This window comes from Eleutherodactylus coqui, chromosome 1, assembly GCF_035609145.1.
Source record: "Eleutherodactylus coqui strain aEleCoq1 chromosome 1, aEleCoq1.hap1, whole genome shotgun sequence".
Taxonomy (NCBI): Eukaryota; Metazoa; Chordata; class Amphibia; order Anura; family Eleutherodactylidae; genus Eleutherodactylus; species Eleutherodactylus coqui.
The window spans coordinates 219,703,433-219,718,955 of record NC_089837.1 but is presented as its reverse complement, the minus strand read 5'-3'; the positions used below and the strand labels follow the sequence as shown (position 1 = coordinate 219,718,955).

General features: G+C 41.7%; 1 protein-coding gene across 1 annotated transcript in view; it reads right to left on the bottom strand.

Annotated features, from left to right (window-relative positions):
• The window catches only part of ARG1 (arginase 1), a 28,376-nt gene extending 19,620 nt beyond the window's left edge, over window positions 1-8,756 (bottom strand). The window contains exons 1-3 of the mRNA XM_066605560.1: window positions 8,652-8,756; window positions 4,022-4,094; window positions 346-520 (exon numbers count right to left, since the gene is read on the bottom strand). Coding sequence (XP_066461657.1) covers window positions 346-520; window positions 4,022-4,094; window positions 8,652-8,711 — 308 coding nt within the window. The 5' untranslated portion in view covers window positions 8,712-8,756. The remainder of the gene's footprint in view (window positions 1-345; window positions 521-4,021; window positions 4,095-8,651) is intronic.
• Between the last annotated feature and the right edge of the window lie 6,767 nt (window positions 8,757-15,523).

The following is a 15,523-nucleotide window of genomic DNA, read 5'->3' as shown; positions in this document are numbered from 1 at the left end:
AAGAACACAACGGTCCCCACTAATTTAGAATCATAGACTGGTAGAATTGAAAGGGACCTCCAAGGTCATCGGTTCCGATCCCCCTGCTCAATGCTAGATTCACTAAACAATCCCAAACTGATATCTATCCAGACTATTTGAAGACTTCTATTTAGTGTGCATTTGTCATGATGCATCACTTTATAGACACTTCTTCCCTTCTCATGTACACTACAGGGCATCAGAGGAATGTTTCAGATTTTCTTTAACACAATTTAGACGATGCAGCTACCCCTTTGTTGAATAATACACTTTTTCATTATAACCATTTTAACTACTTAAACACATTAAAAGTCAAAGCCTGACCTGTGATCACCACCAAGGGTCAGACACACTCTGCCAGTCTTCTTGACTTCAGCAACTGCATTAGCAACATTCTCAGCAGCTTGACCTACAGCCCGGGGGTTCTTGACATTTTGAAATGGTTCATCATTTGGTAACTCAGGAAAATGCAGATCACCAAAATCCTTTACATCATATTCTATAACAAAACAGTAGCTTCAGATTAATGTTATATTGAGGAATGCTATGGGGCATGGTTAGGGGGCTTTCTAAAATCTGGTTAAGGTAAAAACAACATATAACTGCATTTGTTGGATTTACATCTAAATACATATATCTTTTTTACATTAAGTGGGTTGTCAAGTTGTATTGATGGCCTATCAATAGAAAAACTGATTTCTGCAGGAAGCAGACAGTTTTGTTCTCACTGAAGTGCATAGGCATGGTATTGCAGGCAAAGTTTCCATTGAAGTGAATGGGGACTTGACCTGTAATACCGATCCTAACCACTGCAGTGGGAACAGAGCTGTCTGCTTGGTGCACAAGCACACTGGCCCAGTGAGTAGCTGATCAAAGGGCTCCTGGGCGGCAAACCCCACTAATATACTATTAGTGGCTCATCGTAAGGATAGTCCATTAATAGTTTACAATTGGACAACTCCTTTAACATATCTTAAACCTATAGCAGTATTAGTATTCACTGTTTTGTGATGTTAAAATTTGCAAGAAGTTATTTTTCAGGGTTTTGCAAGAGTAAGCTTCTGCTACAATATATTACAGCAAGTATATCACAGCAACTGACCGATGAAGAGACTTACATAAGAATATATTTAACTCTTGATTGAAAGAAATGAGATGTGTAAATTATTAGACAGTTGCCACTCTAGTTACAAGGGATATAACATCAATGGTACTATGAAGATTCCAAGTAGTAAAAAGTTTTTTCTTAAATTCTCTTTTTCTGAATTTTGCTGTTTGAAAATAGTTTTTACTCTGTGTGGCGCACTCCCTTGTCCTCCTTCATGAATAAAGTACTTCATACATTTCTGGTCCAGACTACTGATCTTTCCTCAAGCAGATTGAACTTTTGCTTAGACAACTTTAGTGCACCCTATGTAGAAGAAAATAGACTTTCCATATCCAACTGGGGATTCTTTAATGACTCTTATTTAAATTAGCTTCAACCTGTAAGCACAAACACCCCGTTGCTCAAACAGTGATGAAGGTTTCTGCAGGAGCTTGCACAATACTGGAATCTAGAAATGATGATTATCACATCCATTTGAATAGAATGTCACTGATGTGAATCACTACAGTGTAAATCTGCACGTACCATATGAGGTAAGCAGGAAGTTAATTTCATAATACGATATTCTATATATGACATATGTATCATTTTACTGGACAAATTTGTGCAATGTACCAGAATAAAAAAAACAGGATCTCATGTATATTACAAATTGCATCACTGTAGCTAATGTCTGTACCAGAGTCTGCGAATTTACAGACAGTGGACAAAAATATAGAAACACAACACCATACGAAACGGATTTTAATCATTAAAGGAGATGTCCCGAGGCAGCAAGTGGGTCTATACACTTCTGCATGGCCATAATAATGCACTTTGTAATGTACATTGTGCATTAATTATGAGCCATACAGAAGTTATAAAAAGTTTTTTACTTACCTGCTCCGTTGCTAGCGTCCTGGTCTCCATGGTGCCGACTAATTTTTGGCCTCCGATGGCCAAATTAGCCGCGCTTGCGCAGTCCGGGTCTTCTGCTGTTCTCTATGGGGCTCCGTGTAGCTCCGTGTAGCTCCGCCCCGTCACGTGCCGATTCCAGCCAATCAGGAGGCTGGAATCGGCAGTGGACCGCACAGAAGAGCTGCGGTCCACGGAGGAAGAGGCCATCTTCAGCGGTGAGTAGAGAAGTCACCGGAGCGCCGGGATTCAGGTAAGCGCTGTGCGGGTGGTTTTTTTAACCCCTGCATCGGGGTTGTCTCGCGCCGAACGGGGGGGGGGGGTTTAAAAAAAAAAAAACCCGTTTCGGCGCGGGACATCTCCTTTAACACTGAGCTGCTGTTTGACCCCTGTTTGGCTGAGAGCTTTCCTGCAAAATGTGTGTTAACGTCACCTCTTGCCCTGCTCTGGGTGGTTTTGGGAGCCAACTAGTAACAGCAGCTGAGTGTCTCAAACCCCTGACCACCAGAACCTTGTTGCTCGGGCAGATGCTCACATCTGCCTGGCAGCATCTGTGTCATATTATCTCCACTTAAAACCAGTCTCTACATGTCTTATTGAAAAATGATTTATAACCCCCATGTAACGTAAGGCATGCATTCTGTATGGTGTTTCCATATTTTTGCCCACCCTTCTGTATTTAGGGAAAAAAAAACATATTGGCAAATAATTATTTTTTTACACAAAATTATTTCATCCAATATGGAAAATCTATGGGTTATTGTAGGTGTTACGGGGAATATATCACATATATTTTTTATTAATTGAAACCAACTAATAAAACATCTTCCATTTGTAATCTGTTTTCACTTTCTGATTGTAGACTTTTTAAATTCCCTTGTCTGTACAATTATGGGGGTCTGATCTGCAATTAAGAGCATTTAGAGATGAGTCATTCACACAATGGACAGGCAGGGACCCATTGACTTCTGTGGGAAAGTGTTGTAGGCATGCTCTGTGACATGTACAGGGAGGGGCAGGAGGTGCGTTGTGACTATGACTTATTATGAATGCGGATCCTATGTTATCTATATATACATAATAATATGACTACCATAGTTTTCTTTACAGAACTGGAAGTGCCAGCTTATTACCATGCTTAGTAGTCAGTGTGAAAGCTGCAGGGTTTTAGTGTTTTTGTTTTTTTTTAAAATATAGACCATTGTATTGATAACTGGCTTAGACGGTCAATAGCATGTGACAGTCTTATAACAGAAATTGTTGTTATTGCAATACTGCAATAACAGGAGACATTTCTCACGAAGCCATGTACATTTCTGTTAAGTATACCTCAACCACTGATGAAATTAGTGGCACTTCTATTCCAGAATTTGTTACTACCTCTATTTAGCCTTCTACCCCATTGCTCTAGAACTGTTTCTATAGAGACTCTTGCAGGCTGTGCTGCTTGACTGATACTGCAGGTGCTTTTACATGCCTTTTCTTGTATTGTTGAGGAAAACCACTATAAACACCACAGGTAAACAATTCTTTTAATCTGTAGCACCCAAACCTGCAATAATGTATTCATACATTCAAGTAGATTTTCATTCCATTAACTTTCTTTTGCAGGTAAAAGGCCACTGTAAGTGGCCACACTGTAAGAACAAATGGCAACTGTATGTAGTTTTACTGAGTAGTTCTGCAATGAGATTTTTTGCAGCACAGTTTTTGCAGGTGATCAGCATATTTTTTCTATAAATCCTATGCAGCCAAAATTAAGCGTTGCAAATCTGCTCCAATTTTGAACAAAGTTGCATGCTGTTATAGTTTTTGGCCTCATATCAGCGACCGTGAATCATCATAACCTCATGTAATTATCATTTTCCCACATGAATGACATGACCTAAGCAATGAAAGCAGGATCGCCATTCTGTGTGAAATGTGTATGAAAAATACATCACAGAAGGGGAAATATAAAAAAAATAGTATGTATGAAAAATAGTCCCGATATCTTACCTAGCTCTTTTAATTTTTCAACTAACCCAGCTCTTCTTATATGTATTGGACCTTCTTCTACTCCACCTCTTGGCTAAAAGAAAAAGAAGTAAAAAAGTAAATGGGGAGAGTGATCTTTCTAAGGTTATATACTTAATTATAATGACTATGCCCTGTATATGTCAATACTGTAACAAATAACCTATATATGAGCTCCAAAAGGTTGAAAACAGCAATAGAGATGGATATGGAATAGAGATGAGCGAGCGTACTCGTTCGAGTATTAGGGTGTTCGAGATGCTCGTTACTCGAGACGAGTACCACGCGGTGTTCGAGTCACTTTTATTTTCTTCCCTGAGAAATTTGCGCGCTTTTCTGGACAATAGAAAGACAGGGAAGGCATTACAACTTCCTCCTGTGATGTTCCAGCCCTATACCACCCCCCTGCAGTGAGTGGCTGGCGAGATCAGGTGTCACCCGAGTATTAAAATCTGCCCGCCCGCGGCTCGCCACAGATGCATTCTGACAGAGATCAGGGACAGTGCTGCTGATGCCGGAGCTGCTATAGGGAGAGCGTTAGGAGTTATTTTAGGCTTCAAGAACCCCAACGGTCCTTCTTAGGCCATAGTCAGAAATCGCAGATCGCACCTATCTGCGATCTGCGATTCCTGTTCTCTTCTCTATATGCGCTCAATGGGGCCGGCGGCAGCAGCGCCGACCCCATTGAGAACATATAGAAGACAAATCATTCTTCTCTGCCACAGCTGTAACAGCTGTGGCAGAGAAGAACGATGTTTGCCCATTGAATTCAATGGAGCCGGCAATACAGCAGGTTCCACTGAAAGCAATGGGCTGCCGGCGTGCCTCAGCCTGAGCCAATCAGAGGCAGGTCTGACTCACACCCCCTTCACACCCACTGCCGGCCGCGCTGAACTCCGTCTGCCGGGACAAGGTAAGTATATATATATTTTTTATTTTAACACATTTCTGGATGAATTGCAGGGAAGGGCTTCTATATTTAAGCCCTTCCCGACAATTCATCCCGCGCACGCCGGCAGCCCATTGCTTTCAGTGGAACCGGCTATAAGCATGTAACCCAGGAGAAGTGGCAGCGGAGTGTCATGCAGGCAGTGATTGTGCTTTGTTGGAGGTAGTGTGGTGCTTAGCTAAGGTATGCATTGCTAATGAGGGTTTTTCAGAAGTAAAAATTGTTGGGAGGGGGGGGGGGCACTCTTGCCGCTATTGTGGCTTAATAGTGGGACCTGTGAACTTGAGATGCAGCCCAACATGTAGCCCCTCGCCTGCCCCATCGTTGCTGTGTCGTTCCCATCACTTTCTTGAATTGCCCAGATTTTCACAAATGAAAACCTTAGCGAGCATCGGCGATATACAAAAATGCTCGGGTCGCCCATTGACTTCAATGGGGTTCGTTACTCGAAACGAACCCTCGAGCATCGCGATAATTTCGTCCCGAGTAACGAGCACCCGAGCATTTTGGTGCTTGCTCATCTCTAATATGGAACAGTTACATTCTTTTAACTTGCCATCATAATCTCTAAGGCTGGTAACACATAAGCATATTACGGCCGTATTTATGTGTTCTTAATTCAGAAGAGTTTCCTCGCCTGACTGCTTGAGTAAATAAATTGGACCAGGGGTGTAACTATAGGGGATGTGGTTGCACCCGGGCCCAGGAGCCTTAGTCTTCTCCATTATAGGGAGCCCAGTACCGTGAATAAAGTATTATAGTGGGGGGCCCTGTTACAGATTTTGCATTGGGGCTCAGGAGCTTCAAGTTAAAGGGGTTGTCCCGCGGCAGCAAGTGGGTCTATACACTTCTGTATGGCCATAATAATGCACTTTGTAATATACATTGTGCATTAATTATGAGCCATACAGAAGTTATAAAAAGTTTTATACTTACCTGCTCCGTTGCTGGCGTCCTCGTCTCCATGGTGCCGACTAATTTTCGCCCTCCGATGGCCAAATTAGCCGCGCTTGCGCAGTCCGGGTCTTCTGCAGTCTTCTATGGAGCCGCTCGTGCAGAATGCAGGCTCCGTGTAGCTCCGCCCCGTCACGTGCCGATTCCAGCCAATCAGGAGGCTGGAATCGGCAATGGACCGCACAGAAGAGCTGCGGTCCACGGAGACAGAGGATCCCGGCGGCCATCTTCAGCGGTAAGTATTGAAGTCACTGGAGCGCGGGGATTAAGGTAAGCGCTCCGGTAAGCTTTCTTTACCTCCCTGCATCGGGGTTGTCTCGCGCCGACCGGGGGGGGGGGGGTTGAAAAAAAAAAAAACCCGTTTCGGCGCGGGACAACCCCTTTAAGCCTCTGGTATGGGTACAAATGGACGGCCTTTAGTTGCTCCCCTGTATTGGACATAGAACTTAGTCACCTTAAGTGTATTTTTAACCCCTCAGTAGCATACCTAATTTTAGCCTTAAGAGCCAGTAAATTGTATCCCATTTTGTGTTCAAGTGGTTTTAACTTTTTTTTACTTTTTGTCTATATAGCTGTATGACACCTTGTGTTTTGCAGGATGAGTTCTAGTTTTTATAGGTAACATATAATATATTGAATAACTTTTTTTTTTGCTGGGGGCCAAAGAAAAAAAACGATTTCACCATTGTTTTTTGTGATTTATTTTTAAGGCATTCATAGTGTGTATAAATCTTCTGTTATCCTTATTTTATGAGTCATTACGATTATGAAAACACCAAATTTACAGAGGTTTTATTATGTTTTACCACTTTTGTGCAATATAAACATTTTTTTTCAGCAAAAAGACTTCTTGTTTGGTGCCACATTCCAGGACCAGAGCACTTTTATTTTTCAGTCAACAGAGCTGTATCAGGTCTGTTTTTGTGGGACAACTTGTAGGTTTTATTGGTACCATTTTGAGGTAGATATAGCTTCTCCTCTACACAAACTGGCTAAAATAAAAGGTCAGCTGTAAATTCAGTATTTCCTAATCCAATTTAAACAGCTGTAGTCTCTATAAGGGCAACAAACAAGCTTTTAGCATTAAAATGACACAGTTAGTGGACTAAGTATTTACTCCTCTGCTCATTGTGTTCTGTACTGTTTAAGTGCAAATTAATCACACCATGCCTGTGCCCTTTCATATGTATTTGCATGTTTATGCTTCTTCAGTTCTATTAGGCTTGAAGAAGAACCAGAGTAGGTTCAAAAGTTCGCTATAGCATAATGTATTTTTGTTAGTCATTAAAAGTTATTTTAATTTACAAGATTACTTGGTTTCTCTTGCTGAGAACAATTACATAGTAACACCAAAAGCATGTTGATATCCCTGATAGAACTCGATCTATAAACATTTAAAGTAGAATGAGCTCTGTTAACCCCAAAGCAGTTTAGGACAAGTTCTGTTTGTTCTGCAGGAAAAGGACATTACAGTTTTGGATGAAGGAGACTTTCCTACACAGTGATTGGCTGCAGCAGAAAGGACAGAGTGATTGTGAAGTAATTTTAAGTCATGTGAAAACCCTTTTAGTGCTTTACTTGATCCTGAAGACATCGATCCCAGGCTACACTCACCCCCTGTACAGTAAATGAACTGCATATTTACAGCCATAAACGGTTTTGGATTTTCGCAAAGCTTTTTTGGGGGGTAAAGCTTTCTTGAAAGGATATGAGCCTGTGAAATAAGCATTTGGCCTTTCACCACTGCTGTTAGGATCTGTCAAGTAATTAAAGTTGTGACCCTGGAGTAAAAAGTGCTTAATCCGTGTTGAGTAAGGTTTCTTCGCTCTTTTTGATAGCGACTTGGCTACAGATGTTAATGGCATAAGAAGCAGCAAAAGATAAATAATTTCTTATTTCATCATTATCAATTATTTTAGTAGTGAACACATACTGAGAAATCCAGGAACTGGCTAATTGCTGTAGAGCTTAAAGTGAAAGCTTTTCTCTTCAGAGCAAAGTTTAGTACATTTACTAACTAGATCTCAAGACCTTCTCGTGCATTTCTAAACAATATTTCAAATCACTATCTCCTTAATTTACTGAGATTAGTGTCTGTCTTGGTGAAGAGTTTCCACGTATCAATTTTCACTCTATTCCAAATGAGAGTATTAGATTTTTGCTATATTTCCTGTGAATCAACTCCATATGTGACTAGAAGGGACAAATGTCCTGGACTGATCTTTTTTGTTACAAAGTGTGAATTCTTGGAGGGACATCTCATCATGAGGAATATATATTTTCGATGGGAACATCCCTCCAAATATCTGTACTGGTATTTAAACCCAGATTAGTGATAATTATTGAGGAAACTATTTCTCAATGAACATTGAGGCTACAAAAACGTATTCAACTTCAAAATATATCAGCAAAAATAAACAAATCATAAGCATTTTTGTAATTAAAAAAAATGGCAAAATTAGTAGGAATCATTTCTTTTTGCTGATGGCAACATCAGAAACTGTTCTACAGAAAGCAATGTATAATGCAATTTTTAAAATAATGATACAATGTAAAGAAATCAAATAAAATATTAATACAGAACAAGATGCCGCCACCTGGGATGAAATAGTCTTTAAATTATTAATGTAACTCATCAGGCTTCTATTTCCAAGGTAGATAATTGTGGCAATGTGCACAAGTAAGTAATAATTGTGGGAATATGCTCACCTGGCCTTTGGAGAAAGGAGCTCCAACAAGTCCCAATGATCTTTTAGCCCTTTCACTCATTGTGTCCAGTTTCACTTGTCTGTAGGTTTGACTGCTGTCATTCTCTTTTTGTACATTTCTGTTGTGCATTACAAAGAGGTCACAAGGTGTAACATCTCCACCCACGAACCAAAATTATGCAATGTGTTTCTTTTGAAAAGCATCAGCTGCTGCAATCCTGTATTTGCCTAGTGATGTAGTTACAAAAAGTAGACTGTTAGGATGGTAGGACATGAGCAATAGTGGATATGACTAAGACCACTCTCACACAGGCCAATGCTGTAAAACGCCTCCACTGATTTCATTGGGGCTTCTCAAACAAGCCTTCGATTGTGGCGTTTCTAACGCTGCGATTTTTGAACGCTGTCTACTCTATATTAGTGCGTTTCAGCATTTTTTAACGCATCTCATCACCCATTGTAGTGATAGGATGTGTTTAAAAACGCTGTCGAATGCATTTGAAAACACTGTAGAATGCTGGGTTTAAATTGCAACGCTTTTACAGTGAGAGCAGCCTAATGCTTGCGAATTATTGCTAATTACCTTGCTGCACCTGGGCTTGCCATTGTTGAAAGTTATAGTGCAGCCCGGCAATTATTGGTAAAATATGAACATTACCTGTGGCTGCATACTATTGAAACAGATGGTGGTGTGTATGGTACCCTAACTTTACTGAAGAATGGTTAGCTTTTCTCTCCATAGAACGTTCACAGGGTAATTGGACGTTACACATGTTCTACTGGAATTCACACTTATAACATATGTATCCACTTATCAATGGTATCTCAAACATCTCGTAACTAGACATCTTCTTCGTAGTACTCCATACTCAACGTCTTACTCCATATTACATTCTCAATGGTCTGTGGTATGACAACATTGCGGCTTCAAGCAAAATAGGTGATAGAGTACATCACTAATTCAGGAGTCCCATGCAACTGCAGAATTAACGCATCGTAGGTGAATACAGACATCTTTAGTAAAGTTTTGTCTCATATCATTTCTTAATGGCGCATAGCGCTATTACCCTGAAGTGCCTTGTTTTCCAATAACATATATCACATGCTCACATGGCATCACGTCACACACAGTGCTCTGTATCACATTTCCTATTAAAAGTCACACGACATTGTAACAATTACCACATTTCCTCTTTTCCTTCCAGAGAGATACTCCCTGAGTCCCATCAGTCCATCATAGTCCCTATAGTGGGCACACTTTTGTCTCGGTCTTACATTTATCGTGGCTTGCTCCATCCTTTTGGGTCCATAGCACTGTCATTTGCTTCAGAACCAAGTCCCAGTGGGAAGAGAACCTCCCTCTCTTTCCACACTATTTGCCTCTTTCGGCCTTCTGGGTCATCAGGGCCCTCTGTGTCCTCAGTCTCTGCCCTCAGGTTATCAGGGCTACTTCAGTGGGCTCTTCCTACATTATTTCCCCAGCATAGGGACAACACCCTGGCCACTGCTCTCAGCACTTGCCATTACATACTTTGAAGGCCTCTGCTGGCTCTTTAACAAGCACTGGGTACTTTGTTCCTACTCACTCTCTCTGCTCCTATGCCACTAAGAGCTGCAACACAGCTCTATTTCTTTTTATATTGCACCTGTGGGCAAATTTAGCCCTGCATTGTTCCCTTTCATGGGAGCTTTCTTCCCAGGGCTGACATGCTAGCTACATCAGCACTGGATAAACAAGGGGGCAGAATACCCTCATATATAACCTCACATGAGGCTTCCACAAAGTGGTGCCTGAGTGCCCATCCTCCGACGCTGAAGGCCAATACTCAGTTAGTTGGGGCCTTAACACTTGTGCTTACATGTACCTGTAAGTAGCGCTTGTCACTGCTCTTCTCCTCGTCTCTCCAGGCGTAGCATAAGGCTGTGGGAGGGGACTTCACCCAGCACTACAGTGCGCTTGCCGTTCCCCTCCAGACTAGCTCCCAGAACAGAGAGGAGAAGTCTGCAATCTAAGTGGCTGCAAGCCGCTCAATTCTCTAAGGGGGAGTGCTTTGGCGCTACCACCTTACATTAGCACCTTTAATGGACCGCATTTTCACAATCAGCATCTGATTTTATGTTTGTTTTTTTAAAATAATTATTTAATTCATAAATTTTACTTATTTTCTACTTTCTACATAAATATTAAAGAAACTGGAGCAATATGTCAACCGGACTCTGGCAGATCTCTATCCACAGAACTCTACAGCTACAGAATAAATATGATCTACCTCGCTCCCACTTCTATAGATTTCTCCCGGTCAGACACGTGTTACAGGCGCAGTTCCCACCACCCCGACCTGTTATTTTTCATTACCCTATAATAGGTATCCTTTGTTCCTAGGGCCCTCAGGGTCTCATATAGGTATTGTACTCCCACCTCATCTCATTGTGAGCCTCTCAAGATATACCCTCTACCCTATTAAAATGGAGGACACTGATACCAATATTAACTGAGGATATGTTTCAAGAGCTTTTGGAATCTCCTCTATATGTATCTCCCGGAGCCAATAATAAAATGATCCAGCTGTATATAGTGTACCAGTGTTATCTCACTCCAGCAAGATTACATAAAATGGGCAGAGTACAGTCTACAAACTGCATTAGGTGTTCTTGCGAGTATTTTGACTTTTAGCACATGATGTGGGAGTGCCCCGTTGTGGAGGGTTTCTGGGGGGAGGTCACAGGTTTCCTCTCTGAACCTGTGGAGGTACCTGTTCCAGCGAGCCCAAAGATTTGTCTTTTTGGAATATTAGATAAAGGAAGCTGGCAGCACCACATTAAAATTTTTCTGAGGGAATCATCGTTCCTTGCTATAAAACCGATTGCACTGCGGTGGATGGATCGTAAGAACCCCTCATTCTTAATGTGAAGGAAGTTAGTCAACTCGGTGGTGCCATATAACTACATGGGACGTCAATTTCCTGGCAAATTTGACAAAGTGTGGGGACTATGGTGTAATTCCCCCTTCATGTTGTAGTCACCACAATCAATGTCTTCATCCATCCTGGAGCTTCGTCATATTGCCTAGTCGATATTCATTCTGGGACGAGACCTGCAGCCTCTGAGATTTGGTTTATCTATCTGATTGGATTTCTAGGAATTATTTTGTTACTTCTAATGTATTAAGGGAACTAATAAACCTCCCTACCGACTTAACTGTACAGTAATGTGTAATATTTCTGTGCTGCACCTGTCTATGCTTGTATGTTTTTATGCTACTCAATCTTTAATAAAACAAGTTTAAAAATCTATATATTAAAGGGATAGAGAAACATTTTCCATTTTTCTAATCTGTTTTTTTTCTAGTTGTCGATTTTTTTTTATTCTTCTGTCCATACACAATTATAAGGGCTGCCATTTTGCCTGAGTTGCATTTAACAGCACTTGGAGCATATAGAGATATGCTTTACAGCAGTCTCATGGGCCATTCGCACAATGGACAGGAGGGGATGCATTGAGTTCTATGAGAGATAGCTCTTAACTCTATGACATGTACAGAGGTCATTGTGCAGGGCTAAGCTGATTAACCCATAGCAGGGAGAGAGAGGGGCTAAGGGTTAATCCCCCATAGCCCCACTCTCTCTATCCATGCTATAGAGTAATCTCTCTGGACTCCTTCACACTGGTGATAGTGATACGGGGCTATGATTCACTTTCTGATATTACCCTCACCGTCCTTCTGAAAACCCCTTGAAGCAAGGTGTTTTCATGTGGAAACAGCTTTGCATCCCTGTGGGGGTTCTTTTCATCCCTGCCGCGGCTGTCACAGCCCTTGCAGGGGATTGAGATGTTCTCCCACTGTTTTCAGTGGGGCCAGTGCTGTGGAAACCCCTGGATGTGACAGCTTCACATCCCTGTGGGGCTAAAGGAATCCCCTGCCGCAGCTGTCACAGCTGCGGCAGGGGATCGCGATCTTCTCCTGGAACAACACACTGCTCCAGTGAATGGGCAATTTTCACGTGAATAAAGGTTGGATCACCTGTACTGCGCTAAAACCATGCTCGTGTGAATGAGCTGTTAGGCTCTATGGTCAGAGGGAAAATGCAAGATTTTAGGATTTTTAAAAACAAATATCAAGACCAAAAATGTAGAAATATCACCAAAAATTCTTAAAAATATGTTTAACATAATTTTTTATACCTGATTTATACAACAGGGCATTTTTTAATGATACTTTCTCTGACGGGTAACAATACTATCAGCACTACCCACGGAAAACTCAGTGTTTGGTCCTGATAAGACTGCGCAGCGATTTTTAGGTTGGCCTGAATTTAACGTTCAGCCAGCAGTGCACAAAAAGTGCAATGATTATTGCTCAAGCGATCGCTTTTTAGCTATTTTTGAGCGATCATCGCTCCGTGTAAATGGGCCTTAACAGCACTTTAAAAAAACTTTTGACATATCACAGCGACAAAGTGAAAAGTTTTGATCACTGGGCGGTCAGGAGCTGAAACTCCAGCTGACCCCTAAAAAGGTGGGGCTGCTGTGCCCCTTTGACTGTCGTCGTTGCCTGTCGGCTCCTCTCAGCAGCTGTAGATGAATGCATAGATGTCTATATCAGCAGGTATCTCACCTGGACCTCCACTGATCAAAACTTTTGACATGTCACTCTGATATGTCACCAGCATTTTAAAAGTGCAGTCACTCTTAAAGTTCTAGTACAGCTATAACAACTAATATGGCCAGCATTGAATTTTTCACATATGACGTCGCTCAGCTTTCCTAAACCCTCACAGAACTGCCTGGTAATCATGGCTCTATTACCACTCCCGTATCACAGCATATCAAGATCTGTAAATGTGGGCATGTAGTTCAGTTCTTACTGTATTGTGGAAGGTTACTTAATTTCTCAATAACAGAATTGAATTGTTAGTTAGATAATAATGAGACCACATGTTCTCAGCACGAAAGGGTTCAATTCCTTTTTCTCATAAATGTAAGTTGTGAAGGACATGTGTGGACTCTTTGCTGGTGTTTGTTCCCCTGGGTGATTTTACAGTTGTACGCCTCTGTTCACACTATGGTTTCCATTCATAGAATGGTACCTGGGGGGTTTACATTGGGTTTTATTATTTAAAAACAAGAATAGTAGAGCGGACTGCTCTGTTAATGCGTCTAGCATATAACAGCTATGTTTTGTCCCATGCAGAGATCTTTGCCCTTGTGGAAGTCAAAAAGTAGCAATTTCGTATTAGAAACATCAATAGGGATGGGGAGTTTTCTTCACCTGCTGGAATGTCGCTATTTTTTAAACTTTGCATTGTAGCCATTCCAAAGTGGGATTCTGGCCTTCTTGACTTTGCATCCTTTTTTAACACAGTCCTATTTTGACTGTATTTTAAAGAGTGCTTTACTTTCTGGTTGTTATAAGACATGCTGGAAACACTGTTTGAAAAAGGAAACACAAATCTGAGCAGAATCTACTTTTATAAACCGAAGAAAGGCCAAAAAAGTTTTATACAAAACATTGGAAAAACGAATTAATCACACCCCAAAACCAATCCACACATCCACATTCAACTGCTGCCACCACTCATCATAATGGCTAATAAGCTGCCAACTCTTTTACAATGCATAAGTAGACACTGTACATTGACCTGTGTCATTGCCGGTTTAGTTCAGATTAGACAAGAGTGGCCTACAAGTTTTCCCTGCAACAGTGGCCTACAAGTTTTCCTTGTAGTTTTCCCCTACACGTTTTCCCTTTCTATAGTAAATAGACTAGTAATTATTAGGAAGTTGATAAACTGTGATTATAACCCACTGTGAATGGGGGATACAGGATTATCTATATATAGGTGTCAGGATTTTATCCTGCATGTGGTGATAATGTGATTACTGCTGAGACATTTTCACTACAAAACAGGAAGTATCAGTCTACTATTAGGCCTCTTTCACATGAGTGTGCTTTTAGCGCAGAATAGATGCGTGAAAAGAGCGCTTCTAAAAGAATCAATGGTTTCCTATAGAAGCATTCACATGAAGGAATTTTAGGTGTGCAAAATACTCGCACCAAACAAAGATAGAACATCCGTGGCTACAATGCCCACATCTAAGGTCAGAGCAGCGTGAAAAGATAGGAACTGACCTATCTTTGGTGTGCGCTGAGCAGGAGTTTCCATAGACTCTTATAGGAGCAGGAGTCTATGGAAACTGCTACAGAGGAAAATAAGATTACAAGTCATTAGGAGAACTAACAGGAATTTACAGCGGGAGCTTTAAAATGTGCTTCTGGGCAGCACGTTCTAAATGTCCTGCTGTAAGCAGCTGGGAATTCCTTCAGCTCCGCTACTGGGCAATTTCCCAGAAGTGGTGGGCAGTAGTGGACTCCCTCCACCTCTCTCTCTATAGGGATTTCCCTATAGCGGGGAGAGAGAGAGTGGCAGGGTTACAGGGCTTCCCCAAGAATGTGGGAGGAGAGGGCAAGGCCAAAGGGATCCACCCTTTAGCTCTGCCCATATAGCTCTGCCCCCTCTTTATTTGTCATGGGGAATCCCTGTGAGAAGCCGCATAGCCCCGCCCTTCTCTCTAGCCCTGCCCCCTCTCTCTGTGCTATGGGCATATACCTTGGGGATCCCCATAGCAGAAAGAGAGAGCAGGGCTAAGGGGATTAACCCATAGCAGGGAGAGAGAGGGGCTATGGGTTAATCCCCCATAGCCCCACTCTCTCTATCCATGCTATGGAGTAATCTCTCTTGACTCCTTCACACTGGTGAGAGTTATATGGGGCTATGATTCACAGTCTGATATTGCCCTCACCATCCTTCTAAAAAAACCCTTGATGCAAGGTGTTTTCATGTGGAAACAGCTTTGCATCCCTGTGGGGGTTTT